The 23,152-nt window shown below is 43.7% G+C and overlaps 3 protein-coding genes across 4 annotated transcripts; 2 read left to right on the forward strand and 1 right to left on the reverse strand.

Moving 5' to 3' along the window:
* Positions 1–227: 227 nt before the first annotated feature.
* pmelb (premelanosome protein b) lies at positions 228–6,424 on the forward strand. 2 transcript variants are annotated; one of them, XM_037270417.1, is made up of 12 exons: positions 228–792; positions 2,024–2,119; positions 2,329–2,475; positions 3,175–3,303; positions 3,427–3,588; positions 3,993–4,325; positions 4,398–4,622; positions 4,708–4,845; positions 4,930–5,032; positions 5,218–5,423; positions 5,501–5,591; positions 6,029–6,424. In XM_037270417.1, the coding sequence occupies exons 1-12, from the start codon at positions 732–734 to the stop codon at positions 6,192–6,194; spliced, it is 1,857 nt and encodes a 618-aa protein (XP_037126312.1). In that variant the 5' UTR covers positions 228–731; the 3' UTR covers positions 6,195–6,424. The 2 variants fall into 2 exon arrangements, with proteins under 2 accessions (XP_037126312.1, XP_037126302.1); XM_037270407.1 differs by having other exon boundaries at positions 230–792; positions 4,705–4,845.
* A 142-nt stretch (positions 6,425–6,566) lies between these two features.
* Positions 6,567–9,440, reverse strand: LOC119134021 (tubulin alpha-1B chain). The gene is made up of 4 exons (XM_037270429.1): positions 9,304–9,440; positions 8,003–8,225; positions 7,775–7,923; positions 6,567–7,689 (listed from the first exon to the last, which is right to left on the reverse strand). Exons 1-4 carry the CDS (start codon positions 9,304–9,306, stop codon positions 6,709–6,711), a joined length of 1,356 nt encoding a protein of 451 aa, XP_037126324.1. The 5' UTR covers positions 9,307–9,440; the 3' UTR covers positions 6,567–6,708.
* Positions 9,441–13,209: 3,769 nt separating this feature from the next.
* Positions 13,210–16,054, forward strand: LOC119134030 (tubulin alpha-1A chain-like). Its single transcript, XM_037270439.1, has 4 exons — positions 13,210–13,339; positions 14,444–14,666; positions 14,745–14,893; positions 14,983–16,054. Exons 1-4 carry the CDS (start codon positions 13,337–13,339, stop codon positions 15,961–15,963), a joined length of 1,356 nt encoding a protein of 451 aa, XP_037126334.1. The 5' UTR covers positions 13,210–13,336; the 3' UTR covers positions 15,964–16,054.
* Positions 16,055–23,152: the final 7,098 nt, after the last annotated feature.

The following is a 23,152-nucleotide window of genomic DNA, read 5'->3' on the forward strand; positions in this document are numbered from 1 at the left end:
TTTAAAAGCATGTGAGTTCTTGAATTTATAATACCCCTAATTCAAGATATTTGTTGAATTTGGTAGCAGGTTTCCTCCAAAGCCACTCTTTGTTTGCTTGTATTAACACATAAATATGAGAATACTCTCAAAAGATGGAGGTCAGTTTGTAAGACTCAGATTGTTCTCTGGTTCATCTTCCACATGGTAGTCCTGCTATACTGACTGACGGCATCAAACCTCCTTTGGCATCATACTGCTCAGTTTTTAGGTTTTCATATGTTTGTTATTGTGCTTGAGGTTTGCTGAAGCGTAAGCTACCTCTGCACTGCATGATTAGTCTATTATCTTGCTCTCTTGTGTGTCTTGATAAGATAACCGATTAGTAATAAAGGAAAGTTGATTTAATGTGCCTCTTGCCATGTTCCAAATTGCAGGATCAGAGATTTAACAGGCTCGAGTGGTCGATGAGTTCAAACATGGAGACGACCTCAATCTTTGCACACGTGATCGACATGCGTGTGCATATTCCCGAAGTGTTCTCAAAACTGTACGTTCATACTGGATGAGCGTTAATGCTTGACATAATTCATATCAGGCTAGGTGCCCCCCTCACCAAGTTTGTGCGTGTGTGTGTGCAGGCCGGGCCTCCTTTGTCTGCTGACACACGTGGGGCTCAAACATGAGTGAGTTTATAAAGCCTCTTTGCGGTTGCCGGCTGCTCACTAAAGGGATACTTGACGAGGAGCAAGATGATGAAGACGTCGGCTGTGCTGCTGGTGCTGCTGGTAGTTGCCTCACGCTCTGTGGCCAGTAAGTAAAGAAGATGCTTTTAAAAAAAAAAATAATAATAATAAAGTCATTGTTAATATGAAATAATAAGATAAGGCTAATGGAAGTATATATAGAATATATTTCTAGTGTGTCATACCTGTAAATATTGCATTTATAGACGTGATCAAAAACGAAAAAATGGCAATATCGGGTTGAAGAAAGGTTTTCGGTGGTATCAAACAGGTTTAAAAAAATGTCTTCGAACAAAAGTTATATGTGGATGACATTTACGTATGTTTGCCGCTTTAAAATAAAATGCCATTTTTTTTATTTGTTGTAATCCATATTCTAACCTGTGACTTTTTAATCTGCATTAAACTCTCAAACACCTGAGTGTCACATGAGAAGGATTGAAGAAAGCAAGGCTACATTCAGGCATTTGTATGTATTATATAAAAAAATAACAAATACACCTTGATAGTGGGTGCCATTGGACAAAAATTATGTTAGACAATTTAATAATTAATAAATGAAATACAGTGGAAACACTCTCGTAGGTCAAACAATTTTAGTTGAGACAACAATTTTTCAAAGTCTTCAATTTTATTTATAGAGCACTTTTGGAGTTTTTTTCCCACAGGAAATAAATACTGGAGACGTTCATTGTTCTAATAAAACCTAATAAAATATTTTATGTACCATTTTAACATTGTTATCTGTCAAACAATTGTAAGTTAGCAAGTGACGTTTTTTTAAAGTCTTAAATTTTGTTTCTTAGTACTCTTGTGACAATCTTCTCTTTGCATTCCTTCTTGTTGGCACCATCAAAAGCTGTCACGACTCGTCCCCGGTTGCTTTATTATGTCTGTGTTACCATGGTTTCTGTTAACGTCGCCCCTCCCCTCCTGTGTTACCTCAATCATTGTAATCACAGTCACCTTCCTCTTGTTACCTGTCTTGTATTTAAGTCCTGTCTGCGTGTCACTCCCTGTCGGATCATTGATGTCGTTCTTGGTTCTTGTTTCTTTTGGTTCCTGTCTTTGCCAGTCTGTCGGTCGGTCCGTTAAGTTGTGTCAGTTTGCCGGTTCTGCTAGTTTGTTCCCCTTATCCTCTCTTCCAACTACCTTTTCCCTTCAATAAACCCTGGTCCAAGCTGCATTTGGTCGCCCTGCTCCATTCCGATCCGTGACAAAAGCCAAAGAAAAAGCTAAATACATGCTTTGAATTGAAAAAACATTATTTCCTTCTCTTTTTATAATATTTATCCTAGAGTCCAAGAATCGCTTCATTCGCTATCCATCCTGGAACACCAAGCTTTACCCAATATGGAAAGTTGGAGACCCCCGTTACGCAGACTCTTGGAAAGGTTTGTATCTCAACACATGGGTATTCATTCAAACATCACATTTGGCTGTGTAAAACGTACTTTGGAAATATTTGTTACGACACATGCCCTTTTATTGGCTGAGTTTTGCCCAAAGTCGGCTCAAGCTCACCTGCGTTCCTAATGAGTGGAAAGAAAATGGATGGTTGGATGTTAAGACACTTCATGTTTTCTGTGTGTTCTACGCACAGGTGGAAAGGTAACATTCAATGTCGCCAACGACTCCCCAACTCTGACCGGAGCCAAAGTGACCTTCACCATTGACTTGGAATTCCCCCACAACCAAAAAGTACAAGCCGATGGAGACGTGGTTTGGGCACAAGACTGCGTTGTAAACGGTAACATATGTATGCATACACACAAAACTGTACTCAATACACTACAAAAACGTAGGCTGGCACCGGAATGTTAAATTGGTCTATTTGGTCTATTACAAACAAATAGGACTTGAACCACCACCAAACTCCTCCCAAAACCTTTTTTAGCACAACAAACCACACACAAGTGGCTGACTTGAAACCGGACGTCCTTTACAATGTGACTGCTGAGAGATGATATTCTTAAAGCAGAAGTCAACCTCAAAATCTTCTTTGAAATAATATGTTTTGTGTGGCCCAGCTCGTCGAAACAGTGTTCTGATTAATCTTTTGTGTGTGAAATATGAATTTAACAGGCAAAATCCACTTGTTTTTATCCATTACAAGGGGCAGCCATTTTTCCACTTGCTGTCGACTGAAAATGACATCAGTTGCCAGGTCTCAGGTCACAACAAATCACGACTCAGCAGTTTTCTGAATCTGAGCTGTGATTGGTTGTGGCAACTATGATGTCATTTTTAGTCAACGGCAAATGGCAAAATGGCCGCCCCCTCCGATTGATAAAAACGGGTGAATTTTGCTTATCAATTTATATTGCACAAATGCAATATTAATCAAAATGCCGTGTTTAGACTAGTGGGGGCACCGACAACATAATATTGTCAAGAAAGTATTGCGATTGACTTCCACTTTAATGATTTGTGTCGCATTCTCTTTCAGGAACCAAATTTCTGGCATCCGAAACCATTTTTCCAACTCCGAAAACAGACGGGGAAGCAGTTTTTCCCGATGGGACACCAATCAAGAAGGACACAAAGCCCAACTATGTGTTTGTCTGGAAGACCTGGGGTAACTGAAGCCCTCTTTTTACAATGTATTTCACATACAGCAGTCATTTAAGGAATCAGGGATGTATTTGAAAAGTTATTTAATCAAGTTATGCTCATTTTGATCATTATTTGTCCGGAGCAGGTCAGTACTGGCAGGTGGCAGACGGTCCCTCATCCACCCTTACTATCGATACAACTGACATTCCACTGGGCTCCTACACCATGGACATCGTCATCTATCACTACCGGAGCAAAGAGAAATTCATTCCTCTGGGTTATGCCTCCACACAGTTTTCCATCACAGGTAGGGATTTCAGATGGGTGTGAACCCTGCATAAGACACTCAAGGGAAGGGAATAATTGTTCTTCATTGATAGCCTAAATAAGTCTTCATGTATTTCAACTACAAACAGAAACATTTTCGGGGGATCCAAACATGAACAGGCGAGTTACTTTTTGGCTGCTCCTCGTAGGCCTACATTAATTGAAATGAATACAAAAACCTTGAACCATCAAAACATGTGGCTACCTCCTTTCACTGCTAATTGATGACCCAAAAACTGGTCACCAATCCCCTTAAAGTTGCCATCACGGTTTTGACGTTTCTTGTCTGCCTTACAGATCTGATTGTGTGACTGTATGTTCATTTCAAGACCATCTCCATCCAACGGGATCAATATGTTGATCAACAACTTTTTCTCTGTGCAGATCAAATCCCATTTGCCGTCTCCCTGAACCAAGTGGACGACATCCTGGCTGGGGACATGAGCTTCGTCCTGAACAGGGCCATTGCCTTCAGCGTCAGCCTGCACGATCCCAGCCAATTCCTGAGCGACGCCGATATCACCTTCAACTGGGACTTTGGGGACACCAGCGGGGCTCTCATTTCCAGAGAGCTGACCGTCACGCATACCTACGTGAGCGCCGGCTCCTTCAAGCCCCGTGTGGTGGTCCAGGCGGTGATTCCAGACAAGGCTTGCATCCCTCCTGTGGATACCACAACCAAGGCCCCCGCGCCACCCAGTGATCAGGAAACCTCAGGTATGCCATCTTGTGTTCATGATGACATGTGCCTGTGCATGCAGATGTCATTTAACACGTGTCTTGTGGCAGCTGCCGTAGTCCCCCCTCTGGGTTCCAGTAAAGTAATCCGTTTGAGGACCAACGCAATTCATTCAGACACGGAGGAGGAAACGAGTGAAGACGAGACCTCCACCGCTCAACCCGCCCAAGAAGGAGCTCCAGCCGCTAGAACTCCTTCCCCCACCAACGAGGCACACGCTGACCCTGCCACTAACACTTTAAGCGAGGAGGCGGGCAACGATGTAGAGATGGAAGGTAAAGATGCCTGCAGTGACTTTTTTTTTTTTTTTTTTGGATGCACTCATGTATGTAATTCCTGACGGTCGTTTTTCCTCAGCAGGTTTAAAGCGACCATTGTCACTGACAGGCCAATCCGCGGTTGTTTTCGTCGTCAAAAGGGAAACAAAGGACAAACCCACTGAGGATGACTGTGTAACATATCGATATGGCTCCTTCTGCGCTGACATTCAAGTGGTTGGTGGGTTCCTTGTCGTTACTTGCCCCTGATCAAACTTTTCCTAGGTGAATATCAGTGTCGGCAAACATTTTCTCTGTTTTTCAGAGGCCGTCGACAAAGTCGAAATTGTACAAATGGACAACAGCATGACAGCAAGACCAGGAATGAAGAACAATGCTATTGATCTCACTGTAACCTGCCAGGGAAGGTGAATGCACCCCCTAGATTAGAACATCTATAAATGATTTCGAGTAGAACCTAATCAATCTCTTTCAGAAAGCAGGTTGTCCTTTTGATTTTTTTTCTTCACCACTGTGTTATGCCTGTAAAACATGCATGCATGTGATCTTTGGCTTTGAATGTATTACTGAGGCGTCTCTCCCGCTCACTCAGCTTCCCCAAACAGGTGTGCAGCATGATTCTGGATGCAGAGTGCTTGAAGCCCATTCACACCACATGCAACATGGTGGAGCCCTCCAAAGAGTGCCAGATGGTATTGCATCATTTCTTCAACAGCTCCGGCATCTACTGCATCAACGTGTCCATGGCCAACGAGGTCAGCTTGGCCACCACCAGTGCAAAAGTTAACATTGACATGGGTGAGTATGGTTATTATGGATGAATGCGCTTGCTCATTTTCTTGTCTGCTTACTGACACACCCCATTTTTGTTTCAGGCTTGGGGCTGTCCTCCTCCAGCATTATCACCACCGTGCTGGGTGCCACGCTCCTCGTTTTGTCTTTAGGAGTAGTGGCATTTTCTTACAAGTAAGTCATGTTTCTGTCAGTATGCATATTTGCATACTTGCCATTTTTGCACTACATACTGAAGAGTAGGCTATACATATGGTGCACTGCTAAGTTTGTTTTGAGGGAGACCTGCCTCAAGACCAGACAGATTTTAATGCATCACCAGCCAAACAACGAAAATAAAAACGTTTACTATCTTGCTTTGATATCATATGCCAGCTCTACGAGAAAAAAAAAATCATACCCATGACGAGTCGTTTAATGTCATCCCTATGCCTCTAGGGGGCGTATTTGCTGAATATTTGGGGACCAACATGATACTGTGATGTAACAACTTGTAAAGCCCTCCTCTTTTGTTCCTTTGAATGTATTCATTGGCAGTTTTAACTTGATAAAGTGATCACTTCAATAGCCTGAGGTTTTGCACTACTTAAGATGCGACCATCACTCAACAGGTGGCTGAAGTCCTACCACCATCTGAAAGGAGACGTCACGGGAGGCGAGGACCCTCAGGCTGGCTGGCATCTCAGTGGTTCCACAACATCAATGCTGTGGAAGATGTTCAACAGGCAGGGGGGAGTGGTCGATCAGCATCCCCTGCTGCAGGACAGACTAGTGTGAACAAGGGCCCAGAGGGCATCTCCATGTCACAGCTTCTCCTCACTGCTCCCTTTTTGTACTTTTTTTTTTTTTTAAAAGATACCCTTTTTTTAAGATTGAACACATGTATCAGTTTCTTGTGAATCAAATACGTTGCTGAATTACACCAGATTAATGTCCTCAAAATTTTGGTAATCAAAACAATGAATCATCCCTAAATTTGTGTTTTCCATTAAACTTTGCTTGGAGCATTTTTGTCCTTCCTGTAATAACAATTGCATTGAATTACTCAAGCCCAGTTGTTGCCCAAACTTAAAGTTTATTCTAAATTCCAACATTTTGTCAGCTAGGTTTTATAAGCCTAAGATAAAATCTTGATGGAAACTAGACAAATTGACTTGCCACATGACTTTATTTGGAGCCAGGAAGAACATTTGGAATAACTTTTAACAACCAATCTGGCAACTGACCGACAGACACTTGTCTGGAATGCCTTCAAGATCACATAATTAAATTCCCTAGTTTCTTGTGCCTTTCAATATTCTTCTCCTTCCTCCTCCCCTTCACCCTCAATGGAGTCGACTCCGACCTCCTCGTAATCCTTCTCCAGAGCTGCCATGTCTTCTCGGGCCTCAGAGAACTCGCCCTCTTCCATGCCCTCGCCAACGTACCAGTGCACAAAGGCGCGCTTGGCGTACATCAGATCAAACTTGTGGTCAAGGCGGGCCCAGGCCTCAGCGATGGCGGTGGTGTTGCTCAACATACACACGGCCCTCTGGACCTTGGCCAGGTCACCACCGGGAACTACGGTGGGAGGCTGGTAGTTGATGCCCACCTTAAAACCAGTGGGGCACCAGTCCACAAACTGGATGGTGCGCTTGGTTTTGATGGTGGCAATGGCAGCGTTGACATCTTTGGGAACCACATCGCCACGGAAGAGCAAACAGCAGGCCATGTACTTGCCGTGGCGAGGGTCACATTTGACCATCTGGTTGGCGGGCTCAAAGCAGGCGTTGGTGATTTCCGCCACAGAGAGCTGCTCATGGTACGCCTTCTCAGCGGAGATGACGGGGGCGTAGGTGGCCAGGGGGAAGTGGATACGGGGGTAGGGCACCAAGTTGGTCTGGAACTCTGTCAGATCAACATTGAGGGCGCCATCAAAACGAAGGGAGGCCGTGATGGAGGACACAATCTGACTGATCAATCGGTTCAGGTTGGTGTACGTGGGACGCTCGATGTCGAGGTTCCTGCGGCAGATGTCGTAGATGGCCTCGTTGTCGACCATGAAAGCGCAGTCAGAGTGCTCAAGGGTGGTGTGAGTGGTTAGGATGGAGTTGTAGGGCTCCACCACGGCGGTGGACACCTGGGGAGCTGGGTAGATAGAGAACTCCAGCTTGGACTTCTTGCCATAGTCTACGGACAGACGCTCCATCAGCAGGGAGGTGAAACCTGAGCCGGTGCCACCTCCGAAGCTGTGGAACACCAAGAAGCCCTGCAGGCCAGTGCATTGGTCGGCCTGACGACACAAAGACGAGGACAAGACATTAGCATTCTGGGTTCCTGCCTCGGTCCAAAACCATGTTGTTTGCAAAGTTACGCACCAGTTTGCGAATCCTGTCCAGCACCAGGTCAATGATCTCCTTGCCTATTGTGTAGTGTCCGCGGGCGTAGTTGTTGGCGGCATCCTCTTTGCCTGTGATCAGCTGCTCAGGGTGGAAAAGCTGGCGGTAGGTTCCAGTGCGTACCTCATCTTAGAAAAAACCCATAAAAATGACTTTTCACATCATATCACGTATCAAAGGAACTGTTTTGTAGAGCAAAGGCTTTACCGATGACAGTGGGCTCCAGGTCCACAAAGACAGCTCTGGGGACATGTTTTCCAGCTCCAGTCTCGCTGAAGAAGGTGTTGAAGGAATCATCTCCACCTCCCAGTGTCTTGTCGCTTGGCATCTGTCCATCTGGCTGGATGCCGTGCTCCAGGCAATAAAGTTCCCAGCATGCATTGCCGATCTGAACACCAGCTTGGCCAACGTGGATGGAAATACACTCGCGCTGTGCAGAAAAAAAAAAAAATTCAAGTTCATTAAGATTACTAACTTACTACTTAGTGTCACTGCTGTGTCTAAAAATGAAAGCAAACGTCGTGTTGAATTATTGTTGGGCGCCCCTATCGTTTGCTGCAAGAATTGCAGCAGTAGACACCACACTGCTGCATGACAACCCACAGCACACAGAAACGCAGAAGACCCCCCCACACACACACTCTCTCCGCAACCCCCCCCCCCCCCCCCCCCCCCCTGCACGCAAGAATAAAACACTCTTTTGTTGTGTGCTGTCTTTTTTTAAGCCTTCTCTTCTCTTGTGTTTCCTGCATCACTCTCCTCTTTTGGCAAGGAAATGCAAATAATACGCGCATGCGCGTCCACCCTCTAGTTCTGGAATATTCCACTTGCTCTCCACCGAGGATGCAGAATCACGGCTTTGTACGGGTAAAAAGAGGCCAAACTCCACACAATGCTCAGTTTATTCGAATGAAGCACCGGCGCGGTATTCGGCGCAGAAGCACCGGCGCGGTATTCGGCGCAGGTATTGTACTTAACCATGCTTAAAATCTATTCAATTGTGAATTATTAAAAACGTACTTATAAATTACTAATGACCTGCCACAAAAGAGCCTTTCTCCATCTCTCCCCAGCCGAGCCCCTCCCTACAAACTGACGTCCTTTGCAAGGTGCCACGTTTATTTGTAATTTTTTTCTGGTAATAATCCTAAATTTCGAACAGAAATCTAAGAATAAAAATTAATTTTGAGATGATATTGTCTGATATAACTGTATTTGGCATATTGCGAGCTTCTCTCTCCTCAGTACCACTAGTCATTGTTCGCATCACGCAGACACAAAGCATCGCAACCTGCTACAGTCGCTGTACAAATCCCTTCGTGACTTCATTAAAATAATGAATTGTGACCATTACATTCAGTCCTAATGTGCAAATAAGACAGCATTGCAGAACCAAAGCCGTGCTGGAAAGAACCGACTTCGACCATCTCCTTTTTATACCTGCTAAGAATCCTCTCCCTAAAAACAAAAGAGAAAACATTATGCACAAGGATGATAGCCGAACTCACCATGTTTTCGTCTCGGGTTTAAGGCAGGAAAGAGGACGAAGAAAAATATTTTTGGGGTGGGTATTTCTAAGAGGTTTGCGTTGCGTGTTGTACCCAACGGGGTCGATGCAACAACTGCTGAATGGGAGGGCGGTGCTTGCACATATATACGCGCACGGCAGCACTGGGCAGAGCGAAAAGCGCACTCTACTGCCCCCTTGTAGGTAACATTAATACATCTTTTCTTAAACGAATTTCCCCGGTGTGCAATGCGATGCTTATCTAATCTGCTGTGCTCAAAATGAGCTATCATAATCTGTTTTTTGCTATTTTCATTCTCGTGTGCGATCATGCTTCATTATTCTTAACGAGGACGTGATTACCGCTTGTCATCTAGCAGACGCAGGACGAAGCGTCCAATTCTTTAGGCGTGGCATTTGGCAATCAATAGAGGATTGCGTGTATGTGGTCTACCATGTGTGTTGGTTTACTGGCCATATTACTTTCTAACAATATACCTACCTATCTATAGATCTTTCTTCTGTCTCAATGGGGTAAATGATCGCAATAAGTCTTATAATAACGATTATTATTGTGCTCCTTTTTCATTCTAAGGCAGAAATTACATGGGAAATGGTTGTAATCAAATTTTAGAGACAGCAAACTTAATCAGAAACTAAGACCTTTGCAAGAATGCAGTACTGCAAATAGCCTTATTTGCAGCTACCATGGTTACATAGGATGTCCATGATGGCTGCCCACCTTCCTCATCTCCCTCTTTTTTTATTTTCTCCTCATCTCCCTCTTTTGTGTCCTCATTTTCTGCAGTGACGTCATCCAGTGGGCCGATCACATGACCACTGCGTCACTTAGCTGCTCTCTCGGTGGTATGGGGCGTTTCCTCACTTTCTAACCTCTGTGCGAACTGAAAATGACTGCTGTGGATTGTTGTGATGTGCAAAGCAGTGACATTTGGCATTGCGTTTAGTTTCTCAGCTCGTGTCTTCTTTTGCCAGGAAAAGGCCGAGCGCTTATGCAAGGAACAGTAGTAAGATGAATGGATGAATGATGGATAGATGAATAGATGGGTGAGAGAGAGAGAGAGAGAGAGAGAGAGAGAGAGAGAGAGAGAGAGAGAGAGAGAGAGAGAGAGAGAGAGAGAGAGAAGAAAGACACAGACAGACAGACAGACAGACAGACAGACAGACAGACAGACAGGAAGTGAAGACTCGAGAACATTCTCTCCTCCTCCTCCCTCTCCTCCTCCTCCTTCATGTCAGCAGCTGTGGCAAAGGGAGCAGCTGCACTCCGAGACTAGAATGCTAAAAAGATGGGAGTGGTCCTTTCCTGGCACCAAAGCGACTGCGTTGAATTGAGCGAAGAGAACATGACCCTATTCCCCGGGCGGCACTTTTTCCATTAAGCACAGCACAACTATATTAAACAACAATAGATCACATTTTCGCCTTGCAGTAGAAAAATGGGATGACTTTTGTGTTGTACTGATTTCCACAATGTAAACAAGGAAAACAGAATATTGTGACATATTGTTAGTTCTGAATATGGGTCCATAGCAATGATGGAAATTATAGTACTGTACATACAAACAACATTTTAAACATTTTACCATTCTTAATATGTATGTAAAAATAGATTATTATTATTATTATTATTATTATTATTATTATTATTATTATTATTAGACTGCAAATGAATTGCACAACAGGCAAATTTATCCATGCAGGGACGAATATAATGTAAATCAGCCAAATGCGCTAAATTCAGATCAAGTCACTCCAAGTCTTCTCTCCATTGTACGACCCAAACCATAATGAGCTAAACTTGAAAAATATGCAAGCACGAGATCTTATTTGCGAGTAACTTTAGCATGTGTTCTGCTTTATTTTCATTTTGGATGAAAGTTTAACATTGGCTAAGATCTGCATTATACTGCATAAGGTCCACATAACATAAGTAAAACAACACAAGACGTAGGATTTCTAACATGAGTACAGTAATTTACTAAAGTGAGTCACCTAACGTAGAACGTCTAAGTGGCATTGAATTTCTATTTTTAGATGCATCAGATTCAAAGGCAGAAAATTGTAGGCCTTGGGACAACTTGTCAAAGAATTTCTTTGTTGTCAGCAACCAAGACACCAAGCTATTCAATAGTATCAATGTTTATGAACGATTTAACACTATGTGCGGCCTTGACCATGCAGTCTTTCTATAGTACTGTATATTCACCACAATGTATTGAACGCGGTTCTAAAAAGCTGAATAAGTACAACCATTTTTGAGATGAGGACATTAGCGTAAATGAGTCAGGAAGCAGCCTCAGTCGAGCAGGGCAGCTGCTGCAGGGTTGCTGCTATTTAAACTGGGTCACGTGACAACCAGATAAAGGCGGTCTTATGCGGATACTGGGGCTGTGTCTAGGCAACGGCACTATTCATCCCCTAGCAACCGTTAAATCTTGGGAGGAGGAATGGGGGTTGGGCCATCTGTGCTGGTACATGACTGGACTGGATGACCTCATTTGTCAGCTAAAGCCTTTGGAAACAAAGATTGGTCACGAAATCAGTCTGGGACTAGAAACAGAGGCGTTGTTTACTTGATAATCATGGATTATCTTTGTATTGCAAATGATGTCTCACAAACGTGTGAGTGCAGACAATCAAATGATCGCTAATGTAGGACAACTTTAATCGGAGCTTGGGTGGACTGAACCGCCTAATGGATATTTCCTTAGCAAATCAATGACATGTATTATGCACGAGACTCAGCAGATCAATATTGCTGCTTGCCTGAACATCAAATACCATAGATACATAAAAGCTATACATTCAAAAAAACGAACAAATAATGATGTTCATGTGATGCTATTTTTAAAAAGGTGTTTCAGGTGTTTTCATTACATTGTGAATACCACTTGTTCATTTAACTAGTGTGAATGGAAAGACATTTGAGCATTTATTACATATGCTTGATAAGGACGATACAAGCATGTGTAGTAAAGCAACACAGCTTTAGGTTTATTTGCATACTAGTAGGCCAAAAGTGGCGCAGGTTGTGGAACAAAATGTTACAAATAGTACACGCTCTTCTTGCACACCATAGTCTTTCAAGTACTAGTTTGTCTTAATAATGAAGACAAGTCGTTCTAGTCCATGGACCTTCATCTATATTTTTATCCTTTACTTGGAGGATAATAGTAAATTCTTGCTAGTTCCGCCTTGTGTTACTAGAAGTACGAATACTACTCGTTTGAGCATTTATTCCATATCCTTGCCATAAGTTGTAAATGCAGTTTATTTTCATGCAGTCTACGTGGCTTTGATTCCAGCACCAGTGACCCAATGCCAAACCTCCACCAGTCAAATCCAGATGAAAAAAAAAAAGAGTCCTGACAACTGCACCAAGCAAACTATTTGAGTGGCTCTCTGTGGTGACACATGAAAAAGACGCAATAATTCTACGGATGGAAAAGACACAATCTTTCTACGAGCATGCTCGAGTTGTTCTAGTAAGCCAGATACTTATTACAACAGTGTCATGAGTACATGAACATCACGTTCCATGTCAAGGAAATGGTAAAAGTGCTCAAAGGGCTTTTAAATGATTTCTCTTATGTGAGATTATGCAACATTGTACTTTCAACTAATGGTCTGAGGCCTGTCTTCTGGTAGCATCACGTTGAAATTACGCAGCATTTTCCTCTCAGCTAGCCATGCTTTCTGCACAAAGCCGGGTGGGGCCAGGGAGGGTGCTTGTGTGACAGCTACTAAGATCAGCCAATAGAAAGCCACGGATAGTTGACTGACAGGCATCTGTCCACTAATAGGAGAGCACTTGAAGTCGCCGCGCCTCTGATCAGCCAATGGTGACACAGCAAGCAGCGGCGCGAGGTCGCGTCAGTATAAATACTGTCTCGAGTCTCCGGGTGCGCCATAATGTCTTACATCGACCGCGTAACAGTCGGATTGTAAGACAATTCCTCAACGGACTTCCTTGTTGTAACCTCCTCGATTGACCCCTCAAGAAAAGCAAAATGGTAAGAGTGGTTTTAAAAACTTCCATGAGTTGATGACTATAATTGGCGTTTTTGTGTCCCATCGGTGTCGGGTACGAGATGGGGTTGAAATAAATGTCGATTTATTTATTTTTTCTTTCAAACTAAGGTTTACATTTGGTGACTCAGTTCGTCATGAATTGTCTTCAAATATATGTAACATTTGATATAAATAGCCTATTGCTCAGTGGCCTAGTGGTAGAGTGTCCGCCCTGAGACTGGAAGGTTGTGGGTTCAAACCCCGGCCGGGTCATACCAAAGACTATAAAAATGGGACCCATTGCCTCCCTGCTTGGCACTCAGCATTAAGGGTTGGAATTGGGGGGTTAGATCACCAACTGATTCCCGAGCGCGGCACCGCTGCTGCTCACTGCTCCCCTCTCCCCCAGGGGATGGATTAAAATCACACGGGGATGGGTTAAATGCAGAGGACAAATTTCACCACACCCAGGTGTGTGTGTGACGATCATTGGGACTTTAACTGACTTTAACTTTAACTTTAACTATTGGGTGGACACGTAGAAAGATGACTGACGCAGATGGTTGCTCACACCGTACTTTTGATTTTCGCTTCAAGACCGACTGGCCATTTTCTCAAGTCCCGTGAATTCGAAGTCAAATCGGTCTACGCAGACCTTAATTAAAGACTTGCGCGTTCAGATCGGTAATCATGAGCACAGCGTTTGCCATTATACGGCTCACGCCCAGAGTCACCCAATCCCGGGAGAGGATGGATGGATGGATGGATGGATGGATGGATGGATGGATGGATGGATGGATGGATGGATGGATGAGGGTGGAGGCAGCAGGGTTTTGGGATTAGGCAGCGCCCTGTCACCATGTCAAATGCATGCTAGTCATTGAACGCTGACCAACAGTCAGCTCAAGGTTCACCAACCTCAAACGTCACGTGCTGAAGTGGCAAGAGTACAAATAAATGTATGCAGTAAATTGTCCCTGAATAGTGGACATTTTTATTGTTAAAAAAAAAAAAGTTAAACAATCCAGCTGTGGTTACATATTGCAAGCTATTTGGACTTTTTTTTTTTTAAAAGGATTTAATTTTTTACATTCCTCCCCTCACAGCGCGAGTGTATTTCCATCCACGTTGGCCAAGCTGGTGTTCAGATCGGCAATGCATGCTGGGAACTTTATTGCCTGGAGCACGGCATCCAGCCAGACGGACAGATGCCCAGTGACAAGACAATTGGGGGTGGAGATGATTCCTTCAATACCTTCTTCAGCGAGACTGGAGCTGGAAAACATGTCCCCAGAGCCGTCTTTGTGGACCTGGAGCCCACTGTCATCGGTAAAGCCTTTGCTCTACAAAACAGTTTCTTTGATGCGTGATATGATGTGAAAAGTCATTAATATGGATTTTTCTAAGATGAGGTACGCAGTGGAACCTACCGCCAGCTTTTCCACCCTGAGCAGCTGATCACAGGCAAGGAGGACGCTGCCAACAACTACGCCCGTGGACACTACACAATAGGCAAGGAGATCATTGACCTGGTGCTGGACAGGATCCGCAAACTGGTGCGTAACTTTGCAAACACTCAACATGGTTTTGGACCGAGGCAGGAAGCCACAATGCTAATGTATTGTCCTCGTCTTTGTGTCGTCAGGCCGACCAGTGCACTGGCCTGCAGGGCTTCTTGGTGTTCCACAGCTTCGGAGGTGGCACCGGCTCAGGTTTCACCTCCCTGCTGATGGAGCGTCTCTCCGTAGACTACGGCAAGAAGTCCAAGCTGGAGTTCTCCATCTACCCGGCTCCCCAGGTGTCTACCGCCGTGGTGGAGCCCTACAACTCCATCCTGACCACTCACACCACCCTTGAGCACTCCGACTGCGCTTTCATGGTCGACAACGAGGCCATCTACGACATCTGCCGCAGGAACCTCGACATCGAGCGTCCCACTTACACCAACCTGAACCGGTTGATCGGCCAGATCGTGTCCTCCATCACGGCCTCCCTTCGCTTTGATGGTGCCCTCAATGTTGACCTGACAGAGTTCCAGACCAACTTAGTGCCCTACCCCCGTATCCACTTCCCCCTGGCCACCTACGCTCCAGTCATCTCCACTGAGAAGGCGTACCACGAGCAGCTCTCTGTGGCGGAAATCACCAATGCCTGCTTCGAGCCCGCCAACCAGATGGTCAAATGTGACCCTCGCCATGGCAAGTACATGGCATGCTGCCTCTTGTACCGTGGCGATGTGGTGCCCAAAGATGTCAACGCAGCTATCGCCGCTATCAAAACCAAGCGCAGCATCCAGTTTGTGGACTGGTGCCCCACAGGTTTCAAGGTGGGCATCAACTACCAACCTCCCACCGTAGTTCCCGGTGGTGACCTGGCCAAGGTCCAGAGGGCCGTGTGCATGTTGAGCAATACCACCGCCATCGCCGAGGCCTGGGCCCGCCTTGACCACAAGTTTGACCTGATGTACGCCAAGCGCGCCTTCGTGCACTGGTATGTTGGCGAGGGCATGGAGGAGGGCGAGTTTTCCGAGGCCAGAGAAGACATGGCGGCTCTGGAGAAGGATTACGAGGAGGTTGGAGTCGACTCCGTTGAGGGTGACGGAGAGGAGGAAGGAGAAGAATATTAAAAAGCACTCCACTGATAAACAGGAAAAATTCCAAAGCATTCCAATGAGTTGGTCTGTTTAAATAAAGTTTGATTAAATGGCATGTGAAGAAGTCTTGTTTTTATGAGTGATTCTTTCTCAATGTTTCTGCATTAACTCCCTGCAACTGCGATACAAAATGCCACATCAGCTTGATAAATCGCACCACGTAGACTTCCTACTCACTTTAAAGGCAACTGCTCCCCCTGCTGGTGGGCCAGAGGTTTAAGAACTGAATGATGACCATAATCTCAGTCCTGTTCAGGGTCGAAGTTACATTTTGCCAACACAACTTGGACTAGTTTTCATGTCAAATTCAGTGAAACAGTTGACATTAAAATTTAAATTGTTTCAGTATCTGTACTCAAGTTTTGCATTAGTTTAATATTTTTATTGAATTACTAAAACTTTACTCCACTTGTAAGCACCTTTGACCTACTCGGGCTACTCTTGAGACATTTTGCATTTGTCTCCTAATTCCGCTTACATTAATTATATTTTGGCTGTAGCTGTGTGGGAGAGACGAAGTGAGAAGGACTGACAGACCAGAGTCCACTAAAAATAAACCACTGAAATGATAATTCTGCTGCCTTAAATGAATGAATAAATACGAATGAAGAGGCACGACTAGTGGAAAGCAGTGAAACATCAGTCCTCTGCAATTTTGACACAAAACATGTTCTCTAAATTGCAGATTTATCTCAACGCAATCAGGCGACAACAAAAAATATCACTTGTGACGTCAGCTCTAGGGTCCTAAAATGCGACCAGGCAGTCGTTCGTTGAACACTAGAGGGCAGTATAACTACATGACTGCACAACTGGGCTGACCTAAAACGTCCACATTTTGGGAATGAACTCTAATCTAAGGAGAAGCGTGCTTGATTTTCTCTTGACAGAAACTGAAGATCCAACAATTTTTTTAAAAACTTTTTCAACGCTGAACCCTTTCATCATACATCAGAACATCAAGTATTCAGATGGCCTGGTGAATCTCCAAAAGTAGAACATAACACAATTATGAAAATCATTTTATTTGATTTCCTTTTTTTTCACGTTATCTTCTTTTTCACTCACATTCATATTAAACATAAACAATATGCTGCCTTGAAAATAAATACGTCATATAAATTTTAAACAATACAACAACCATGCCTTTGTTTATAGATAACTCGACATTTACCACAAAGAAATACCTGGCGCTCATGACAATAATTCTCTTTTAAACATGCAATTATGTCTGTAGTTTATCAGGAACGAAATACTTTTATACTCAGGGAAACAAGTTCAGATTTCCATCTACGTAGACATGAATTAGTGAGCTACAAATTTGGCAGCATTCAGGATTAACGTCGAAGCAGCGTCAAAGCAGGCTGCGTGCTGACATCAGACATCTCGAAGTGCGCACATGCTGAATAATACGCTTTTGTCATCGTGCTCCTTCTTGTCACCCGGCAGAACAATGTCTTCTCTGTGTGAGTGACAAGAATGCCCCCCCTCCCATTTTTGAGACTCTCCCACTTGCACATTCCTCCACACTGGGCTGCACAAAGGCCACCAGTGGGTTCCCGAAGTCCTTTTACATTACATACAATAAATATTGGAACATGTGACTGACAAGTGCCCTGGTGTGTCCCATTACACAAGGGATGTCCAGCTCTGAACACGGGCGGAGCTAGAGGGGGGCCACGAGGGCACTGAATCCCCCCCTCCCCAAAATGATACATTATAAATCTTTATCAGCAATTTTTAGATTTTTTTTTTGGCTTTGTAACAAAAAGATTGGAAACTGACTGTGGCTTGACTGCATTGCCAGTATCCTGTTTTAGTAGGGAGAAACAGATGAGGTTCAAAGAACAAAACAGAGCTTGGAACACGTTTGCACTGATTCCCGGCTCAGTTTTGCGTCGCTTACGAGCAACGACTCCGACAAGGGCGGGCAATGTTTTCTAAGATATACAGGAAAAAGCATCAGGAAGCTTGGTGAACACTTGAAGGCAGAGCAGAACATGTCCAGGAAACTCCAGCGTGTCCTCGCAGGCCTCGGATGGACTGTTTTTGTTTTGCGTCTACTCCAGGCCTGCCTGGGAGAGTCGCCATCGCTGACTCACATATGTTGGCGCTCCTCCTTCTTTTTCGTCTCCACATTTTTCCTTATTGCATTTTTTTAGGGAAGAGGGGCTTGTTTTTCACATACACTTACTATTGCCTCAAAGTTTCCTGGACCGCTATGAGCAGGGAGACTTGTACATGTCCAAAAGGGTGAAGTCAAAACAATGCCAAGCTTTGCCTCTTCCACGCTAGAAGAAACTTGTGGCGATGTGGGGAAAAAAAAGTCCAACAGTACAAGCACAGCTGCCACTCATCTGGAAAGTGATAATGGCTGCTTGGTGAACTCATTCTTCTATGAAGCTCTTCCTTTATGAACTTCAACCAAATTCAAACCAACTGTGCAAACGTCTTAGTCCACTTTCAACTTTGTTGTTTTAAGCACTTTTCCGCAGCAGCCGTGTTGACATAGTCAATTTGTAAATGGCAGCACACATACGGTAAGCGGGATTAGACACAAAAGTGTGTGGTGCACGGGCCAAGGAAGAATCCATGCAGAGGATTTGACTACTGTGGAAAAGTCGAGGCCACCGTTGGAATTGGTTTTCAAAAGTGAACCTTGTGAGCGGTAGACGAGTCTGCTCAACATATGTGCACTGTGAAAACATCAAGATTTGTGGGACTGATCACACCAGTGTATTTTATGAAGCTCCACGTCAGCGTCGAGATAATGTTTCCTCTGCACTCTTTGAATGTTTCTTGGAAAAGGACACAGATATATCCCGGCTGGCTCCATCCTCTCGACATTTCCGAAAGACCGTGACTCAATATCCTCTAGCTTGCAGCATTCCGGAAGGCCTCGCCACTCCAGGGCTGCCATGTTGATTTCATTTTGGACTTGTATGAATTGAGGGGGCTCGACACCAGCACAATAGGACAATGCGCTCCACTTTCACGCACAATGAGCATGTTTTATTTGTTCTGTCCTCGACGAGAACAGGCTGATAGTCAGAGCTTCCTGCCTTAAAGACCGGAAAAAGACGTGATGAACAAAAGGTGTCACGCTGTACCAAATGTTTTCATGAACAGTCTGTCATAATAATTTTAATACGTGACATCTCGGCTAACTTTGTTGTCTTTCTGTGGGGAAAGCCTCAAAGCGAGCCTGCTGTATTTTGAGATCGACCCCATGACACTTCCTGCTATTGTCTTTGAAGACGCTCTTTTTTTGCATGCACGCACGCACACACACACACACACACACACACACACACACACACACACACACACACACACACACACACACACACACACACACACACACACACACACACACACACACACACACACACACACACACAAACACACAGGCATTATGTGATTTTTTTCCCATGGTACACACATTTAGCTTAATTAAATGATTTGTAGGAAACATTGAAAAACAACCTTGTAAGTTCTTCTCATTTAAGTCATTTTTTTTTCCTCATAAGAGAACATATCAGTTTAATTTTTATTTCAGATGCACCCTGTTACCAAAAATGAACCCAAATAAAGCTACTCAATGCTTGACCGACAGTAATGAAACTCGACAGATGTCTTTAGTCTTCACTGAACCAAGCACGCATGTTTTGGGGGTATGGGAGGCAGCTGGAGCCCCCTGAAGAAAAACGCACACGCATGTGGAGAGCAAGAGCAAACCCAGGACCTTGACTGTAAGACAGACATGCTGACAAAATCCCACTGCATATATGTAGATGACATTTCATAAAGTGTCTTGATCTTATTGTGCGAGACAACCCCTTGAGTCACAAGAAGTTCCATTTCCTGGTCTTTGTCATCAGAGGCGCCTTTCTGTTTGGGACGTCCCCAAACACACAGGGGACAAAGAAAAAGCAAATCACATCAGTTCATCTTGTCGTGGCTCACTCAGATGAAGTCTCCCCTAATTTGCTGGCGTCATAAATGACGATGGTTGGAACTCCAAAGTATACTCATGCATGGTCATACATGACATGACAGTTAAAGACATGCATATAAAGAGCTCTATAATTTAATATGTCAATATTGTTGGAGCCAATTTAGTTTCCTTGGCTTAAATTCTTATTTTTGTTTAAGATTTGCTGGCCTTGGGCCATGGACTTTTTTTGACATTTGACAAAGCCTTTGGTCACCTGGTTAGTCACCTGACCAGTCACCTGATCAGGTAAAGATGGCTGCTCCCTGTTAATAGTCAGTCTTAGTCAGTCTCAGTTAGACAAAGAAAGAAGATAGTAGTGATATAGTTTTTTACCGCTCAAATGCCGCTTCAAACTACATCAAGCCTGTTCCAAGCTTGTATTTTTTTGGAACTTGAAAACTTTGAACTTAGAAAACAAACTTTAGTTTACTTCTTGGAACCCTTGATGTTGAAACCTTAGTTGGATTACAAACAATTTGGATTTGCACCTGTGTGCCACCAGCTTGCCTGCCTGCCTTCCCTTGCCTGGCCTACCACCCTTGCCTGCCTGCCTGCCTGCCATTGCCTCTCTCCCTGCTTGCCTCCATTTTGGACATTCTACCTCCATCTTCAAAAGGGTACGAGCAACAGCTATACACAGTGTTTTAAGATAAGCATGTAACAAGAACTATACAACATCTAACCTTTGAAATTTAAACTGAACTGAAACTGACACTCACAAATATAATATATTTTTTCACCTAATTCATGTAACAATATTTATTGTTGACGTGGTTGTACAGCTGCTGTTCGTAATATTTTGGTCACTTCTCTTAGCTTATTTGTATTTATTTATTTGTATAGCCCTAAATCACAACCAGTGATTAGCTACACAATATCATCCAAATGATACAAAAAATGATCTTCATAGGGTTATGTATGTATGATAAGTATGATCAGGTTAGGGTGAGGGGTCAGGGTTGGGTATGATAGGTAGGCTTTGCTATGATCAGGTTAGGGTTAGGTATGATAAGTATGTTAGGTAGGGTTAGGTATGCTCTGGTTAGGGTTGGGTATGATAGGTATGATAGGTATGATATGTGGGGTTAGGTATGATCTGGTTAGGGTTGGGTATGATAGGTATGATAAGTAGGGTTAGGTATGATCAGAATCAGAATCATCATTATTGGCCAGCTACGTAAAACACATAAGGAATTTGCCTTTGGTAGTATGAACTACACCAGTATTGCAGTAACTGGCACCCATGACAAATAAAGACATGACATGTTTAAAATCTTTAGTAATGTTGCCATTTTTGTTTTCCAAAGAGGGGAGGGGCTCAAAGTGGGAGTGGATTCTAAACTGGTGATTAAAATGTTTATACATACAATAGAGTCAATATTAGGAACATTTATGAGCACATTTTGGATATAGTATAGTAACTGGTGGCATCTGGGATGGCAAGGCATTTGGTGAAGGGGGCAACTGCCCCCCCTTACCACCCTGGAGAACCGCCTCTGCCACACAATGACTTATTTTTCCTTAAATGAAGTATGGGTGTATCAACAGAGTGCGAATCAGCAAAAGTTGAATCAAAGCATCTAGCATCCTGTTTGTTGAAGAAGTTGCACCTTTCATCCAAAAGGCTTCTTTAGGTCAACATGGAGCGTAGGTGCAAAGTCCTTCTAATTACACATAATGCCTTAGCGGGTGCGTTCTCCGGGGGCTGTTGTTGCTAGATGTGGTTATAATGAAACGAGCATCCTACATACCAATGAGATGTTTACTTGTCCTGTGGCAAAACAGCTCGTTAGGGTCGGCCACTCTTCTCGATGAATGAGGCGATCTTTGGGGCAGGAGAGGTCAGGGCATTGTTATCAGCAGACAATCCTTTGGATTGATGGCTTTTTAGCTTGATGTTTCTTGTACCCCTCTTTCAAAGCAGCAACCCTCCCTTTCCACATTATGGATGTTATTGTCCTGGAAGGAATGTCTCTTCTTTTTGAGTTGCCTGACGGCTCCTAAACAAGTCAGTGCCGCAAATGTGCATAGTAGTACGAGATCAAACACAGATGTGTTACGTCACACGTGGGAAGGCCAACAACACCGATCTTAGAGAGTGCCGAACCGAGCGTTCATCGGAAAAGCTGAGGCAGCAGTTCAGTTTCCTCTCGTGAGTCCAAAAGTCTACTCGAGGCTTTGAAATGAACGTGCAGCTCCCATTTCACTGTTAGCGCTCGACAAGTCTTCAAGTTTTGAACAGTTTTTTTTTTTTTTTTTTCCTGTCAGAGCAAGTACCCCATCGATTTATAGCAGGAACCAATTCTTGGCACGTCTGCCTTATCTTCAAGTCGGGAAATGTTTGATTTCCAAGCAAGGGCCCTTGAGATTTTTCAACGGTACTCAATGCAAGATGGCTGACATCTCTTCAGAATGTCACAATTTCATCTCTCGGCCGGTCGCAAATTTCCGCTGATGTTCATGTCCAGCGATTATTGTGAAGTTGATTATCTCTGACATCCTTTAAAGATGATCACGTCATCAGATTTTATGGCAGCTCGATTCCCATTGATTTCATAGCATTTTGACAAATGTCTGCGGTCGCTAATGTAGCTAACAGTTCCTTACTACTTATGCCACATATGTGTGGAACTGCTTTTTATGGTTTTAGCAGTTAACTGTTTACAGGTTAGTTCCTTGTTTGCTCAATTTATTGCACCGCCTGACTCCATGACGACACATATGCATATTATTTTCTACCGTTTTTATCTTATCTTTATGGCGGCTATCCGGACACATTGGTTACACACATCACACATTGGGGTAGAACTAATATAAAATAGAATGCTTGAAATGTGAGTAAAGCTCAAAATCTTCTTTAAAGCTGTTTTTCATGAACGACTTTGGCTTTTCCAGTTTGGTTCAATACTCCTGGGCAGAGTTTGAATAGTTTTGACTTTCATGGTTTCATTTAAATTATCTTCAATTAGTTTTAAGAGCAGGCTTGTTACTTTTTATTTCTCCCAAAATGCTTCACTTTTGTATAGAGTAGTTTTTGTATTCATTTTACGCATTGATGTTTTTCAGAACTTCACCACAACTTCTCAACCTATTTCTAGGCAGGGGTTTTGCCCTAGTGTCTGCTTGCGTGGGTCACTGCATTCCTAAAGTGGGATATTGAGCCAA

This window comes from Syngnathus acus, chromosome 2 (assembly GCF_901709675.1).
Source record: "Syngnathus acus chromosome 2, fSynAcu1.2, whole genome shotgun sequence".
Classification (NCBI taxonomy): Eukaryota; Metazoa; Chordata; class Actinopteri; order Syngnathiformes; family Syngnathidae; genus Syngnathus; species Syngnathus acus.

Coding starts and splice junctions, on each gene's coding strand:
- LOC119134030 (XM_037270439.1), top strand. Junction 14,667..14,744: donor CCTGGAGCCCACTGTCATCG/GTAAAGCCTTTG, acceptor GATTTTTCTAAG/ATGAGGTACGCAGTGGAACC. Junction 14,894..14,982: donor TGGACAGGATCCGCAAACTG/GTGCGTAACTTT, acceptor TTGTGTCGTCAG/GCCGACCAGTGCACTGGCCT.
- LOC119134021 (XM_037270429.1), bottom strand. Junction 7,924..8,002: donor CCTGGAGCCCACTGTCATCG/GTAAAGCCTTTG, acceptor GTTTTTTCTAAG/ATGAGGTACGCACTGGAACC. Junction 7,690..7,774: donor TGGACAGGATTCGCAAACTG/GTGCGTAACTTT, acceptor TTGTGTCGTCAG/GCCGACCAATGCACTGGCCT.
- pmelb (XM_037270407.1), top strand. CDS start 732: ATGATGAAGACGTCGGCTGTGCTGCTGGTGCTGCTGGTAGTTGCCTCA. Junction 2,120..2,328: donor TTACGCAGACTCTTGGAAAG/GTTTGTATCTCA, acceptor TTCTACGCACAG/GTGGAAAGGTAACATTCAAT. Junction 5,033..5,217: donor ACTGTAACCTGCCAGGGAAG/GTGAATGCACCC, acceptor CCGCTCACTCAG/CTTCCCCAAACAGGTGTGCA.